Below are 16,718 nucleotides of genomic sequence, written 5' to 3'. Positions count from 1 at the left end.
ATATTACTTCCCCTCAATATATTCTGATTTTTCTTTTTTTGACAAAATATTTATTTTTCCAGTGGAGCCTCCCTACCTCCAGATGAACCAGTTGGAAATGGAATTGTTATGGTACCGAATCTACAAATGGATTGCACTACGTTCCATGCAAAGTTGACTTTCCTCCCTTCCCTTTGCCACATCTTTCAGAGTAAGACAGCAAATTTAGAAAGTATCAGTTGTGCAGTTGAATGCAAAGGCTGGGGATGATTAATCTCTCCCATTAAATAAATGTTTAAAGAATGATATCAAAATTTTGAGAAAAGAACTGCAGTTAATCAATTAAAACCCAGGAATAATATGTCTGCTTAATGAAGATTGGCAATCCAGTGAGGATCTTAAACTATACTTCGGATTGATTCAGATAATCTTTTATTTTCATTTTTGTTTTCTTTAAAAGTGGTATGTCAACATCACTTCATTTCTACATTTCAGAGTTCTGTACATTTCATAAAAGGAAATAAGCGATGCTCAATGTACAAAGTAAAAACAGAAAGCTAGAAAAATCTGAATAAAATGGAGCAAGTTGCCATAGGTCATACAGTACAAATTAGTAATTAGATGTCATCTGAAGTGCAATACCACTGCTGTGATGATGAGTTAAGGAATGAAATAAAAATACTCTATTTTAAACAAACAGTATATATATATTTATATGTATATTTTTTTTACAGATAGTAGACCCAGTGATATCTGCAGTATTGTAAAAACTTATGTACAAATAACTTTTTTTAGACATTACATATACATCAGCACCGTAGTAAAAACAAAACCAAAACAAAACCACCTTATTAAAATCTACCTCTCTATTAGTTGGTCCCAGTACTGAGCATTTGGAGGAAGCTTTTACAAGATAATGGAGCCCACCCCCTGCCCAATTCCATTAGCCACCTCCAGTTTCTTGTCATTTCTTATATATTTGTTTCCTGTACCTTTCAGGAAAAGGTAATTCTGTTTTCTGTGTCTTCTCATTTGTTTACTCTTTTTTTTGGTTTCATCTGTTTCCATTCAGTTTCCCTGGTGGTATCGCTCCCCATTTGGGGAGTTCAGGGTCACCCTGCTGCTACCTCTTTGGAGAGGGCACCCAGCCCCTGCCTGGGCTTCACACCCACCAGGCACCTCTGGCCGTACATCCTGCTCTTTGCTGAGCAGATCTACAACCTGGGGTACATGGAGAGCAAGTCAAAGGCAATGTTTGCCCACCACCTCCTCTCCAAACCCCTCTGCTCCCAGCTTTCCACGGAAACTTGCTTTCTCAGGACTGGATGTGGCCAGTCCAGCCCCACAGGCTCCGATTCTTTCGTGGTGAGCTGCCTGGGAGTGCACAGAAGGCAGCCAGTGTCCAGGACATGGAAGGAGGAGGGGACAGGAGAAAAGCACAAGCCACTCTCACTTAGGACAACACTGAAGCCACAGGGCCTCCCAAAGGGGGATTGGGAGGGGAGGCAAGGAGCCTTGTGATTCCTTCCGACAGATTTCACTTAGGGCAGATGTGCGTCAATGACAAAGAGAATGACTTTACAGGACTTTGGAAGTGGATCACTTTGCCCATATGAAAGAAACTACATCCAAATAAGGTGGAGCAATTGCTCTTTTAGCTCCTCCACCTCTCGGGGATTTTATATTTGTCTTTCTGATGAGTAGGGATGATGGAAAAGGTGGATTTTAGAGCATCACTCCTGGGATTTTTCCCAAAGGGAGCCCGAACCGGTGACCTCCAGGCCACTTCTTCCTGGGGTTTCAGAAATATCAGATGTGTCTCACAAAAACTGATGCCCAAACATCAGAGCAGCCCTCTCGGTTCCAGGCAGAGATATTAATTCAACTCTACACACAGGAGAGGAAGAAGACTCCAGTGTTGCCTTTGCATTTCAGGTATTGTCTAAGTTCTTCCTGCATTTATGTGGACTCTGCTCAAGACTCCCTAAAGATACAAGCTTCACTTCTTGAATAGTCTGTAAGGAGAAGCAAGGGGAGGCTGGTGTGGAGGCAAGGAGGAATAAAGGCAGGGCTGCAGACAAAGGCTCCAGGCTGGCAGACACACAGGGGTCCAGCAGGGGTTTCTCTACCCTGCGGCCACCAGAAGGAGAAGTGACCCACTGGATGTATGGGTCTTGTATCGGGTCCCAGTGGGCTCCAGCCCAACCTGGAGGGACTGCCACCAGGGGCACCAGCAGAGGCAGCCACCCCAGGACTGCCGGATAGACCCTGCTCCAAACTCAGCTTGCTTTCCTTGTCACAGAAGAGCCTCTGCAATTCCTGAGGGTCACCACAGGGCATGAGACAGACAGGCCTGCAGGATCCGTTGTTGCCTCCCTGTGACCATCTCACTGTTCTTCATGCCTGCCCTCCAAATTCAGTAGCATGTCTCGAAGCCTGAAATCTCCTGGCACCCAGAGTTCAGTGTATTTCCAACCTACGCACCCGGCCTGTGCAACCATCCAGCCTCCTCTGTGGGACTCTCCCTGGCCGAGGCTCTGTCTCTTTTGTGTCTCCAAAGCTTCTGTCTCCCGACCTGGGGCAGGAGGGGCTGAGGATCCCTCTCTTGGGTAACAGTCCCTCTTGGCTGAAGCAGCTCCTGTGGGGCCAGGCGATCACAGGGCGCGCTGAGCAGAGGGGCTCTGGCCGGCTTCATCTTCCCACCTGTTCCTCCAGGTGTCTCCCTCTCTGGCAGCAGAGATCTGCGTGGCATCTCATCTGGATTGCTGTGTGAAAATCAGGTGAAATGAGGCCCGGCGGAGCTGTGGATTGGCACCTGGATCTTCCACTGTCAGCCAGCTGCAGTTTTGCTCAGTTTACGTGGGTCAAAAAAACAAAAAACAAGGATGGGTCAACATCCTGTTTCTTTTTCACTTTTTAAGCTTTAACCACTCAAGTTGTGGCTCTTGGGGCCTCTCTTGACTAGGGGTTGCCAAATAATTCATCAAGCTCCTGCATCCACTCATCCCCTGGCCCGCCTTTGATGATGGAGTCCACAAGGTCTGCACCGTCCGGGAGGCCAGGGAAGGAAGCCCCAGCTCCGTCGCCGCTATAATTGTATGACACGTCCTGAGGGGCATTCCGCTCATAGGCTTGGCTCTGGCTGCTTGGAGCAAAGCTGCCACTGGGTATCTGCTGCTGTGCTGGGGGCTGGCTGAATGCTGGTATGCCCGGGACTCCCTGGCTCAGGCCAGACATGACCATTGGCCTCACCTGGCTGGTGCCTTGCTGCCCCGGGAGCGATGGCATCATCTGCCGACCCACGGCAGCTGGGTTGAGGGTCCTCACTGTGCCCGTATTAGTGTCCACGACTGACTGGCTCAGTCCCTGTGGGAAGTGCTGCTTGGTCAGTCTCGGCTGCCCAGCTTGAAGAGGGTAGCTGGCGCCATTGTTGAATGGTCCCAATTCTCCACTAGTCCTCCCAGGCATGCCCTGCAAGCTCCTCTGTTGCCAGCTTTGTGCTCCTTGCTGGACTGTTCCCATAAGGCTCTGCAGCCTTGAAGGGGCTTGGGGCCGAGGCAAGGCCTGGCCTACTGGCCCTTTCATCTGTGGATGTTGCTGGGTAATGGCTGAGTTCACCAGCATGCTCTGACCAAAGCCACTTACCATTCCAATCCCCTGCCCAGAGGCAGGCTGCCTGGGTCCCTGGGCTTGGTTATGTGTGATGCTCATGCCACTTTGGTTTGGGTGCTGCAACATTTGGGTCATGCCTGTGCTCATATTGTACATTCCTGGTTGGCTGGTAGGTGTGGTGCTATAAGGGGCCAGTCCCATCTCCGACTGTGCGGCTGCAGTGGCCATTGTCCCCGGGTTCTGGGAGGGTCCTATTCCCATCATGCCTGCGTTCTGTGCCATCAGCCGTGATGTTCGCATGCTCTGAAGGGCGGCGGCTTGGCTTCTTACAGCTGCTATATCCTGGGGAGAACCTGCGGTGAAAAAGAGGACACACACCACTCACTCTTCTCCATAAGCAATATACTGTTGGAATATCTTCTTCCATGAGCAATATACTACAAGAAGATGCCGGAATTTCCTTTGGGAATGACAAAATTCCTTTATATGAAAGGATCTACTCTGATAATAAATCGCTAATAAAAACGATTATTTTTCTGATTATAAAAAATTTGAAAGTATTAAAAAACACAGACAAAAATTAAAGTCACCTGAAATCCCACCATCCAGAGATGATCATTCCTATTCTTTTAAATAGACACCCACAAAAATTGGGATCATACTGTACATATGTTTTTGTAGCTGAGTTTTCCACTTAACAGATCCTGATGCTATTCTTGTTTATACTCCAGAAGCAAATTATTTCTCACTCTTATAGATACAATATCATCCTCAACCAAATAAGATACTATTTTCTTTGGAGGTGAGAGATAATTCACCTCTGGGGCTAAATTAGAAAGAAATGGCTGATCACTTTGCATTTTCTATTCGTTAAGTGGAACATGGTTTGGTAGAGAATACTATCAATGAAGATCATTAGACTAATTTTCCTTAAGGCTTGAGTAGGATTTGAGAGGTTAAAGGCCACTGCTTCTGTTAAGCAGCTATTTTGACAGATAGGACATTTTTTGGATCCACTCTGTAGATTTCAACATGCTCCAGATTCTCTGAATCACAACATGTCATTGCAAAGTGGCCAGCATCCTGAGCTAGAAAAAGAGATCATCCTGCTACATGCGACTTGGCCATGAGCTTTATGCATTTCTTTTTGTTTTTGTTTTTCCATCTCCTGGGTTCAAGCAATTCTCCTGTCTCAGCCTTCCAAACTTTATGCATTTCTATAGCGAAGCCCATTCCTTCAAATCGGCAATGACTATTTCTCTCAGCAAATTGCTAACACAGTTTTAATAACGCTGTTTAAAAGGTGGCCAGTGTCCACACCAAGTCATTCAACCCTAATTAGGCATTTGAGTGAGTCCTTCTTTATGTGTTCCCAGGAAATTTCCAAACAGTCAAGAGAATGGAAATGTCACCGGTAGAACACCAGTCAATGTTGCAAAGAGCTAGGAGGTGCACAAAAATGGATTCTCCTATGTCCCTGCTAATGATTGAGTCTATGAGAAGAAGAAAAATGTGTTTTTCCTGGACATTTAAAGAAGATGCAGCATGGGAGCCAGTCGATATTCTAAACAAATTTGATCCCACCTGGAACTATGATGAGAAACCAGATGAGAATAGTCTAACCTTGTTAAACCTGGCACCCTGGCAGATAACTGAAGCATGTTTTTGTCTTCCTGATGGAGTTATTGATTTCTGGGCTACAAATATGTCTCCATATTTTCTTCCTTTCCCAAAATTATGGGAATTTTGATTATATCTCAAGTTTTTGTGGCTTGAGATCAATATCATGCTGCACTGAAAAATGAAATGGTTTCTATCAGGAAACCTAAAGATCTGGGGGAAATCACTAGAAATGTTTTCATATTTTGTTTTAAGCTTCATTATATCTAAGTGATTTTTTGAAAAATCAAAAGTTCCTAGTGAAACACTGGAAGGTAGTATATACTGCAACTTGTAATCTTGTCATGAAATTTTGTGACCTTAACTACTAAATTTTTATCGACTGCATGGCCAGTAAGATCAACGGTGGTGTAATGGGTTATTGAGTTGTTTACAAAAAAAAATAAGAGAAAAATATTGCTGACTCAGAGATTTATTGGATGGACCCAAATTATATAAACAATCTGATGGGCTGCTAGAAATAGATGAAAGGACATCCATAATTTGGCCATTTTGGGGGCATATATTTATAATGGATATGTTAAAGGACTAGATACTGTCTGGATTAATGTTGTGAATGAGAAATAGTTTCCTTTCTTTAGAGGGCAGAAATGTTACAATGCTCTTGCCCTTTAATAGGCAGTGAAACATTAATCCAAGTCAATCTTTATTTTTATTTAGTGTAAATGACTGCACTATCTTGATGTAATTCTGTTTCTTTCTTTTTTTTCTTTTGAGACAGTCTCGCTTTGTCACCCAGTCTGGAGTGCAGTGGCGCAATCCTGGCTCACTGCAACCTCTGCCTCCTGAGTTCAAGCAATTCTCTGCCTCAGCCTCCCAAGTAGCTGAGATTACAGACACCCACTACCATGCCCAGCTAATTTCTGTATTTTAAGTAGAGATGGGGCGTCACCATCTTGGCCAGGCTGGTCTCAAACTCCTGACCTCGTGATCCACCCACCTCGGCCTCCCTAAGTGCTGGGATTATAGGCGTGAGCCACCGCACCCGGCTATAATTCTTGTTTTTAAAAAGACATTTTAAAATCAGCAATCAGCACATTATTTTTCACCTAAGCGAAATAAAAAACCTTTTATTAACCTAGTTTTATGCCTTTAGTGGTTTTAAATATGCAAAGGAAAAAAATTCAGATGTGTCCAAGGAATTAACTTGTCTTTACCTGATTATTACATATGTTAAGCAACAGATTATGTTTTCTTTCTCTTTTTTTGGTCTAAAACAGACATGATTGTGAGACGCTGTAGTCTAATTTTCTTGTCTGCTGGTTAACATCACAATGTCTAAGAAAATCTTGTATATTCAAATAGAGATGATAGTATCCAACTTTTTCCTAAAAGAGTGTATGTTTTATTTTCACTCACAAGAAGCCCGTATTTATGAAAAAAATAAGCATTTCCCCATAGACATATAACATTGCCCAGAGGTCCAGAACCTAATGATGGAAAGATAGTCATCAAGGCCTTTGAAATGTATAATGGTGAGAGTGTGAGATAGGTTCTCATGCAAGTTATACCTAACAAAACTTCTCTCCAAGAACGATGATTCTTATTTATCAGTTTGCTATTTTCCCAGATCCATAAAATCATGCTATCTAGGGTCTTGGCAAATACATGAAAATACTGAAGATAGCAAAAAAAAATTATTACATATCTCAAACCAGTCAGTTCAAGGATCCCAAATGTCACACTGGCTATAACTAAATTTCTAGTGTAACTAAATTTCTAGGTTGATTACCTCTGGTTTGGGTTTCAGAAAAGTTCAAGGAATAGAATTTTTTAACTGGACCCGAAACATTCGGAATAGCTCATATAAATATGTGTCTATGTTCTTTTACACAGGGGAATGATTAAATTGTGGTGGGTCCCTTTTCCCTCACAAATAATGCATGAGTTATGAACCTGGAAAACTCAAGGGACATTATGCTGGATTCATCAGCTTTTATGTTTTTAATTAGTTCATAATATAATGCAGCAGCTCTCAAGTGTGGTTCCCTAGCTAGCAAAATCAGTGACTCCTGGGAACTTGTAAGAAATGCAGATTCTCAGGCCCTGCTCCAGATTTACTGAATTGGAAACACTGTGTGTGTTTTAACATGCTCTGTTGGTGCTTTCAATGCCGGCTAAAGCTTGAGAACTACAGATATAAAGGAGGGCTTTGTATCTGAAACAACAACAGCCATGTGTAACGATCACTAGTCCCCACTCTTCCCTACCCATGGCAAAATGAGAAACAGAATTCTTCAAAAACTATTGGCACTGATTTAGTGCACAGAACACCTGTGGATAACTCAGTCCTTTTGTCCTTCCCTGTGTCAAGGCCAAATGGGATCTAATGTGATATAAGCATCCCAGAGGTGGAAGGGAGTGGTAGCTACTTAAACCTCAGTATTTTTACAGGTGATCTTCAGTGTGATCTGTCAGCAAATATCAATGGCTTTCAGACAGTAAACCGCAATTCACAGTTCATGACCCAGAATATATACATGTGGGTTTAAAACAGAAAGAAATTTTCTCATATACACTGGTAATTTCTGTTGTATTTAATTTTTAAAATATTGGCTGTGACCCATTAAGTTGTTTTCAATAACCTTTTGTGTTGCAATCTGAAGACTGAAAAGATGCTACCTTAGATCAGAAATTTTTCACCCAGTCTATTGATAAAGTTCAGGGATACTTGTGAAATTATGTAAAAGTTTGTATATATTTAGATATTATGTATTTCTGTGCAAGAAACTTCATAGATTTTTACAGATTCTTAACGGAATAGGTAACTTTTAAGAAGTTAGGACACATTGATCTAGATCCCACAAAACAGGCAGAGGATGGGATTAGGATTTCTGGTGCTAGGTGGCCCCTGCAGCCCCCTGAAAACTCCTGTGGATAAGATTAGGAAGGTTCCTCAGGCTATTTCTTCATTCCATATAAGACCCTCAAGGGCTCTCTCTCTCTCTTTTTTTTTTTTTTTTTTTGGTGATAGAGTCTTGCTCTGTCACACAGGCTGGAGTGCAGTGGTGCGATCTCGGCTCACTGCAACCTCTGCCTCTCAGGTTCAAGCAGTTCTTGTGCCTCAGCCTCCCTGAGTAGCTGGGATTATAGGTATGCACCACCATTCCTGGCTAATTTTTTACATTTTTAATAGAGGCGGGGTTTTGCTATATTGGCCAGGCTGGTCTTGAACTGGCTTCAAGTGATTGGACCACCTCGGCTTCCCAAAGTGCTGGGATTATAGATGTGAGCCACCGTGCCTGGCCAAGGGTTCTCTCTATTGGAGATGGAAGGGTTTGATATTTGAGTGGGCCTTCTGCATTTATAAAGGAGTGCCAACACTGACATACAGCGCGCCCACTGCTGGGTCATGATTTGGGATTCCCACAAATGACTGCAGGATCAGTTCAGCCTCAAGGCCCTATTTGTCTCCTATATTCAGCAGAGACTAGTGGTTGTTGTAAGCCAGATTCTTCCACTTCAGCTTTACAGGTAAGGGCTTTGGTCAGGTGACCTGCTGGGATAACCAAAAAAGATGTGGCACAAGATTTTTGCCCCTGTAGTCACTAAGATGATGATCTAAACGTAAACACAACTGATACTGAGCCAACAGGCACCAGAATATCCTTACTGGTTGTAAAACTATTGAAATACTGTGTATCTTTGGTGAAGAACAGCTGTTCATCCCAACTCCCACAGCTACCCTGACCCTTCTCTGGGCCTCCTAGAACCTCTCTATAACTCAGTGACCGAAAGGTGAACGCCTGGCACAACAGGAGGCCTCTAGGAATCCAATCTGATTGGTTAGTACTCTTAACCTACCAGTAGTCAAATATTTTAAGTATTTCCTGGACACAAATACAACATGTAAGGCAATGCCACTGGCTACACATTCACTTGCTCTTCACAACCAGAAGGTATAAAATGAGAGAGGTTGCACTGGCCTCACCTTGAAACTGATTGACCTGCTGCACTGGGTATGGATTCCGCTGTTGCTGGAGGTGCTGCCGGGGTAGATGTGATTGCTGCAACTGCTAGAATGACAGAACACAAGAGGGGTGGGGAGGTGAGATGGGGAATGAGCACACAATTTAATATCCTAGCAGTTCCGAGGAACACAGCGTTTTCCCCAAAACTAAACTTTGTGTTAAAGAATAATATGCATACAGGCAAGTGCACAAAGCCTAAGGATAGAATCAGGTAGGTTTTCACAAAACGAACACACTCAGGGCCACCAGCCCCCACATCAAGAAACAGAACACAGCCAGGAGCCCCTCATGGCCCTTCCAGTCATCACCCTCCCCTGAACCATGGGCATCAATGTCCTAACTTTTAACAACATATGGTAGTTATGTCTGCTTTTGTACTTTGCAGAAAAGGAGTCATACAATGCTGCTTTTGTGTCTGGCTTCTTGCATTCACCACTGTATTTGTGAGATTTATCCATGTTGATGTGAATACTTGTTGCTTGGTCATTCTCACTGTTGGATAGCATTCCATCATATGAATATACCAAACTTGATTTACCCATTCTACTAGTGATGTCACTTTAGGTGTTTCTAGTTTTTGTGTTTCAAATGTGACTGCTATGAACGTTCCTGTACATGCCTTTGGGTGAACATCTGCATGTATTTCTGATGTGTGGACTTGCTGGGTCATGAGGAATGCGTGCTGAGGGTAAGGGTTTTGTCATGGACTGCTTAACACCAGCCTGCATCTTTCCTTAGCACTGTGGGGACTGAGCTCAAAGGGACAAGCAACTGCTTTTTAATGACCTAAATGGTTGCTTTGGGCATAAGAAGATGAGATCCTTAGGGGTTATACAGAAAAGCTCATCTTATTCCCATGAAGCCACACTGCCTATAAAATACATCTCTACAAGTAAACTATTCAGCATTTACTGCTTTGAGGAAACCATGTGGGATTCCACATATACCAGCGAGCCAGGAGGCCTGTGTTTTAGTCTTTCTTCTTCCACTCATGGGGATGCTGCACTGCTAGTGTTGTTTCCAATATACTGGGAAGGCTATTATTATCATGCTGTATGTGCAAAGGGAAAGAAAATAAGAGTGATGTAGAAAGAGCAGAGAAAGAGGTTTTAGTCCTAGGTCTGCCGTCAAGTAGCTTGAGTGACCTTCAGTATGTTGTTTAACCTGCTCCCTGCAGCTGCTGAATATTCATTAAGTACCTTTCATCTGCAAGGGCTATAAAGAACATATACCAAGGTCCCCATTCTTTAGAGTGTTCATTATAAACATAGCACACACTGACCACCTCTTAACGCATGTGTTTATTTCCATTTTTCTCTTGCGTTTGTTCCTGGGCTGTTCTATAATTTTCTTTTCTTTTTCTTTTTCTCTACAAGGCCAGCCAGTGTTCTGGCAACCAAAGAAAACGACAGCCTCTGACTTGTTGACCCCATCCATGGTGCCTACCATAACGTTCTGCAGAAAACTGTTGAAATTAGTTGATTGTGTAGACCATTAAAGTATAGACAAGAAACCACACAAATCCTTTAGGCAGCAATATAAGGGCATTATTGAGAGTTAGCTGAGCATTGAACAGCTTCTCCCAAAGTTCCGTATTATATAAGAACTTAACTGTCCCACTTACGAGGAAGGATGAGCCCCCTGCAGCCTGTGGGGGACCGAGGGTGTATCCTGGAGTCTGGAATCAGGAGTTCCCAGTTCTGTCCTGGCTCTGTCTCTCTGTAGCTCTGTGATCTCACATAAATCACATAAGCTCAGGTTCCTCACATAACCTCAGTTCCTCATTTGTGAAATGATGGGACTTCATGATCTAGAACATTTCTAAGTTCTGTCTTACCTTTGTGAATGGATGAGAGGTGATGTGCTTTGCACTTTTTGAGAATAGGCATTAAATATGAATTCATACCTACTTTCAACCTGCTCTGCTCTGATTTCCAAGTCTACTGAGAATCATTTCAAAGTTCCCCAAAATATGCAAGATCCCAAATCCTTCTGTTTTCTCTGACATTACCTTTCAGGAAACCCAAAATCTATTTCCAAAATCCAAAGTGTGAGGACACTTTCAACGCTGCAGCAACCAAGACTGGTGTTGATTTGGCAATTTCACTCTCACACAAAAAGTTGAGAGCTTGCTGGGTGTGGTGGCTTACACCTGCAACCTCACTACTTTGGAAGGCTGAGGCGGGCAGATTGCTTGAGCCCAGGAGTTTGAGACCAGCCTGCCTAACATGGTGAAACCCCATCTTTACTAAAAATACAAAACTTAGCCAGGTGTGGTGGTGTTTGCCTGTGGTTCCTAGCTACTCTGTAGGCTGAGGTGGGAGGATCACTTGAGCTCCTGAGGAAAAGGTTGCAGTGGGCCGAGATCATGCCACTGCACTCCAGCCTGAGTGACAGAGCGAGACTCTGTCTCAAAAAAAAAAAAAGTTGAGCACTTACTCCTTGTAGACCTGCACTCAGACAACCTGCACTAAATCTGCAACCTCCCCAGGTGCAGGCAAGATGCTCCATTGACCTGGCTGGGCCATGTGGCTGCAGCTCCCGCCTGACATTCCCTGACACCAGGGCCATATGATAGGCCCCCACATACATGTGTGCAGCACATATAGCTTCCAAAATATTTTACACACATGATCTTATGTGATCCTTAAAGCAGCCACATGAGGAAGGCTGGGAAATTATTAAAACCTAATTTGGCAGATGAAGAGGGAGGTTCAGTGGTTTTTCCAAAATCACATCAAAAGCAAAAGAATGGACTAATCCTGACCCTGAGGAAAGTGATTCTCCCCTCATCCCTCACCATGTTTTAGTACACACAGTTGCTATGGAATTATCTGCAGGTTGCAGCTTCCCATTTCCCTTGTCTTTCCCAAGGCACTCCCGCTCTCTCTGTGCCCTGGATCTTGAGGGGTCTCCCCTGACCTCTCACCTCCTTGTCTGGGAGCATCGTCTTGATGTGTCTCTTCTCACACTCTTCCCATGCCCCGTGCTCCCCAGGGTCGGGCTGGCTTCGCCACGTGGGAACACCCCTGGGCTGCACAGCTGAGCTCTGCCTGCTTGCCCTGGACCCTCTTTGTGTCTTTGGTCACAACACACATATCAAAAGCAATCACTCAAAACATCAGGCACACCTGAGATTTCCTGGGATTGGCTGAAGAGAGGATTTACAGAGCCCAGCTGCCCTCGGCAGCTCCATTTATCACTGCCTGAGAGAGATTAGCATAGCTCCTTGTCGCACACCTTATGTAGGTGAGAGGGATAGAGGTTTGTTTGTACAATAGCTGCCAGGAGGCTGACTGACCTTGGTAAAAAGGGAGATAATTACACAGCTGTTCAGGAACAAAAGCAAAAAAAAAAAAAAAAGGGGAACATAAGTGAACTGTGCTCAGCAGTACAATTTTTTTCTTTGGAGAATGCCTGGTGTTACTTTGAACTGCTGTTCTTCGTTAGTAGGAACCTCAATGGGCCTGTGTCCTAAACAGGATCTTGTATATATGTGGTGGTGGATGCTTGGTAAATTTGCAAAATTCTGGCAGGGCGTGGTGGCTTATGCCTATAATCCTAGCACATTGGAAGGCTGAGAGGGGAGGATCGCTTGAGGCCAGGAGTTTGAGACCAGCCTGGTCAACATAGTGAGACCCTGTCTCTATTTCTTTAAGAAAAAATTTACAAAATTCTGACCCTATCAGAAACATTTTAGAAGGATAACTGTGAGGCAGACCTATGTTGGGCCTTCAGTTTTATATGACAACTTCACACCTCCTGTAAGAAATTCCTGCTGTAAGAGATTCCCTGTGCAGACCCCCACAGAAGCCACCTGGGGCTCTCTCGTGGACAGCCTCAGGCCTTTCCCTGGGATAATGCTAAGTCAGGTATGGGCATCTCTAAAAACAAAACAAATTGAAACCTACAGGAGCAGTCTGCAGGGAAGGCTTTCTCTCAAAGCTGAGGAATTATAGGGTGAGGATGGACAAAGATGCCTAAGGTAAAGCTGTATTTGTGTTAGGCTTTCCTTTAACTCACAGATTTCCTGAGCTGTTTCAAAAGCTGTGGGGAATTTTCTTAAGTTTGCACCCTGTCTGTGACCCAGAGTTCAGGCTTCCAGGTAGTTCTGCAGGCCTTACTGTTCTGCTATTGTTCCCAATCCATTGTTCATGACCCATTCTATAGAATTCTCCTCAATCTCTCCTCCTGTAATTCCTCTAAGAAACACAGTTCTCTGAATTATTATTTTTTTTCTTCATGCTAGAAATATTAGGGCTTATGGAGCATGTGAGACAGCCCCAGCCATGTGCTGATTACACAGACCCTGTACTAGAAATCAGAAGAAAAGGAGTCAGGCTTGAATCAAAGAAATGTCTCCGGCACACAGGCCTTCAAACTGCTGGCTGAAGCCTGTCTTTTAAGAACAAATTAATTCATTGCAGGAAAAAGCCTAACTAATTGAAAGGTCTAAATTCTTCAGGTTCTCCTGTGACCCTGGGAAATGCTAGACTGTGAGCATCTTGACGAAGGATGTGAACTGTGACTTCCTCACAGCCAGCAGGTGCTGAATAAGTGCTTGCTGAATGAATGAATCACGCCGAGGGGCATGTTACCTGTTCCGCCAAAATCTGCTGCTGCTGCTGCTGCTGCTGCTGCTGCCTTTGCTCCCGCAGGAACTGTTGCTTCTGCTGCTCCATCAACTGGGCCCGCTGATCAATGAGCATCTGCTTCATGATGGCTGCTTGGGGCTGGCTGCCCAGGAAGCTGGGGCCTGCGGGACTGGCTCCTGAGACCATGCCACCTGAGCCTGGGGGCACAGAGGACTGCATGGGGCCTGTGGTTCGGGGAAGTCCAACTGCATGCTGCTCCTGGGAGGATAAGAGAGAGACAGATTCAGGGATTCCCCATGGAGACTCACTGCCATTTGAAGGGAAGCACCTGGGAAAAGGGCAGGAATCCCAGCTTATAGACAGGAGGGTTTGTGAGTGACATACATTGCATTTCCATAAAAGTAGCCTCGAACCCGACCTTACCTGAGTAGAATTAGAGAGGCCACAACGGACAGTAAGAGAGCATGGCTCTGGGAAATCCAAGGCCAAGTCCAATCTGTTTCAGATGGGACTCATTATTGCATATGGACTGGATTTTCAACTAACATCCTGTGTTCCTCCAAGGAAAGGGAATGAGCCCTCAGGCTGAGCTCACCTGAAGTCTGGAACACAAGAGACATCCTGACCTCACCTGTTAATCCTTATTTCTTACGTCTACTTGGCCAAAAATAGACATCTTCTTTGCAAGTAGGAGGGACATTTACAGAAAACTGCAGGAATTTGTTAATCAACAGTTCTGATATCTGGTGGAATTCTATAATGTTGCACCATTTGAGAGCTTTGATATATGTCAAAAAGAAAAATCCTGCTGGTCAGAGTTGCTGATGGTGAGAACTGGGAATGTTTTACACTGACCAAAGCTATGTAATCTCCTAATATCTTTAAAAATAGAATGGAGTCTCCTCTGTCTGGGATAATTTAAACGTGGGGTGTTGGACTGGGTCTCTTGATTCTATAATTATATGTCAGCCAGTCAAATGATGGCAACTTTTAAGGACCAGTCCTTAGGGAAGAGGAGGCCAAGTAAATTAAGTAAAGACCTAATTCCACACCGCCTGGGTGACTATGTGGAGAATGTGCTCAGAGGTGAGGTTTGTGCTCTGAGCTGGACAGTGTAGACTATTAGGGAAAAACAGCAAATGGGAAGAAAAGGTATGTGGCCCAAAGATTCAATTTCTAGACACTTCCTTTCCTATTTGTTCTACCAAGCCTACCTAGCAGTGGCAAGTATTGTCTGAACATTCTGCAGAAATGCCTTTACCTCATTAAAGTTTCAAGTAATTAATGTGAACATAGAGGATTTGACAGATTAAACGGGCACACATATAAGGACATTCACAGTCATTTTGGGAAGCATTACCATGAGACCTAAATAGTAAGAAGCAAATGCGAATAACTCTATCATTAAAAAATTTTTAAATCCAGTTGCGGGTGGTGGCTCATGCCTGTAATCCCAGCACTTTGGGAGGCCGAGAGAATTGCTTGAACCTGGGAGGCGGAGATTGCAGTGATCGGAGATCACAACACTGCACTCCGCCCTGGGCAACAGAGCGAGACTCCATCTGGATTTTAGTATTTTTCTTTTTTTCTGCTTTACTGCCTTTCCAACGTAGATACTGCTAAACATGCTGGCAGTTTCTTCTCAAAGCAAATAGGTGAAGTTTCTCTCTGTCTCTCTAAGAGAGGCAGTCCTGGATTTGATTCCCTACAGCCTGGGTTGTGTTCCTCCCTTCCTTCTGTGGCGTGTAGAACCATTCAGACTTCCCTCTCTACTATGACTGACCTCAACTGCATCTTCAGTTGCTCTTCTTCCCTCCAAACAAAACGAAAAAGCAAAACAAACAAAAACCAAACCAAACCAAACTGCTACTCCTCTTACCCCAGAACCCATCTCCCAAGACGCTCTGGTTTGTTCACGCAGTAGCCCAAGTCACACAATTAGTGAATGGAAGACTCAGAACTAGCAGAATTGTAATGCAATTAAAAAAAACAAAAACAAAAAACAGATAGCTTTTCTTTACTTTTTAAAAAAAATTTAAATTAAAAAAAATTTCCATAAGTTATCAGGGTACAGGTGGTATTTGGTGACATGAGTAAGTAGAATGCTAATTTTAATTCTCAATTCAGTACTCTTCCTACTAGCTCAGGCCTCTCCCAGGCAGTATCTTCACGGTGTTAAGTGTGCACCTAAGAACAGCCTGTACACCTATACAGTGTGTCTCTCATAAGTGTACTGCATTCTATTTTTTATACATAAATGCTGTAGCCGAAATTAATAAAATGTTTTGTCTTTGTGTATTTTCTCTATAAATACACAAACATAGCTAGGAAATATTTTTGATGTTAATAAAAAGATCTTATACTAAACAATGCCAGGAACCTTTGTGCTACCAAAAAGTTTACTTCAGGACTAACTCTTGCAGGGGTCTAGATATTTCAGGGTCTTGCTTTTCCCTCCAAATATTTGCCACCTATTTTCCAAGCCCTTCCTTCCAGTGAAATAAATCTGTTTCTTGCCACCTTTAGGGACAAATGGCTGATTGACTTTACACTTTAACAAATGAATTCACACTGACATATAAACAGCCAATCAGCAAAAATGCAGATATGTGGTTTGTTTTTTCTATCTCAGTACATTTGATACTTTCCAGTTTTGATAAGGAGGAGAGAGTTGGAAAGAAAATGAGGCCCAAGGGAAGATAAAATTTTCTTCAGCTTGATTTTTTTGAGAGGGCTGGTCTGGGAGGGGCCTGTTTATCTTTGTGCACTTCGAGATATGCTTGTCCTGTGCGACCAGCCAGGACAGCTGGGGAGTGTGCCTAGAAGTGGTAAGGAGTGAAGAAGTGTTGCTTTCCCAGCCTCCCCTCCACTGGGAAAAGAA

General features: G+C 43.7%; 2 protein-coding genes across 8 annotated transcripts in view; one reads left to right on the top strand and one right to left on the bottom strand.

Moving 5' to 3' along the window:
* The window catches only part of MGST2 (microsomal glutathione S-transferase 2), an 81,876-nt gene that overhangs the window by 50,132 nt on the left and 15,026 nt on the right, over nucleotides 1–16,718 (top strand). For 2 of the 6 annotated variants that reach the window (XR_010345373.1, XM_012443208.3), the window contains one exon: nucleotides 83–1,421. The exons of 3 other annotated variants lie outside the window; for them this stretch is intronic. The gene's annotated coding sequence lies outside the window, so the exon portion shown is untranslated. Of the gene's footprint in view, nucleotides 1–82; nucleotides 1,422–4,967; nucleotides 6,679–16,718 lie in introns of those variants that run through there. One more of the 6 variants, XM_012443209.3, reaches the window with a different exon arrangement.
* The window catches only part of MAML3 (mastermind like transcriptional coactivator 3), a 453,257-nt gene continuing 436,616 nt past the window's right edge, over nucleotides 78–16,718 (bottom strand). For both annotated transcript variants that reach the window (XM_012443206.2, XM_012443207.3), the window contains exons 3-5: nucleotides 13,841–14,095; nucleotides 9,203–9,287; nucleotides 78–3,944 (exon numbers count right to left, since the gene is read on the bottom strand). In XM_012443206.2, coding sequence (XP_012298629.2) covers nucleotides 2,941–3,944; nucleotides 9,203–9,287; nucleotides 13,841–14,095 — 1,344 coding nt within the window. In that variant the 3' untranslated portion in view covers nucleotides 78–2,940. The remainder of the gene's footprint in view (nucleotides 3,945–9,202; nucleotides 9,288–13,840; nucleotides 14,096–16,718) is intronic.

This window comes from Aotus nancymaae, unplaced genomic scaffold (assembly GCF_030222135.1).
Source record: "Aotus nancymaae isolate 86718 unplaced genomic scaffold, 86718_ANA_hifiasm-v0.15.2.pri h1tg000033l, whole genome shotgun sequence".
Taxonomy (NCBI): Eukaryota; Metazoa; Chordata; class Mammalia; order Primates; family Aotidae; genus Aotus; species Aotus nancymaae.
Note: the sequence above shows the minus strand (reverse complement) of the source record. Positions and strands in the feature narration are given on the sequence as shown.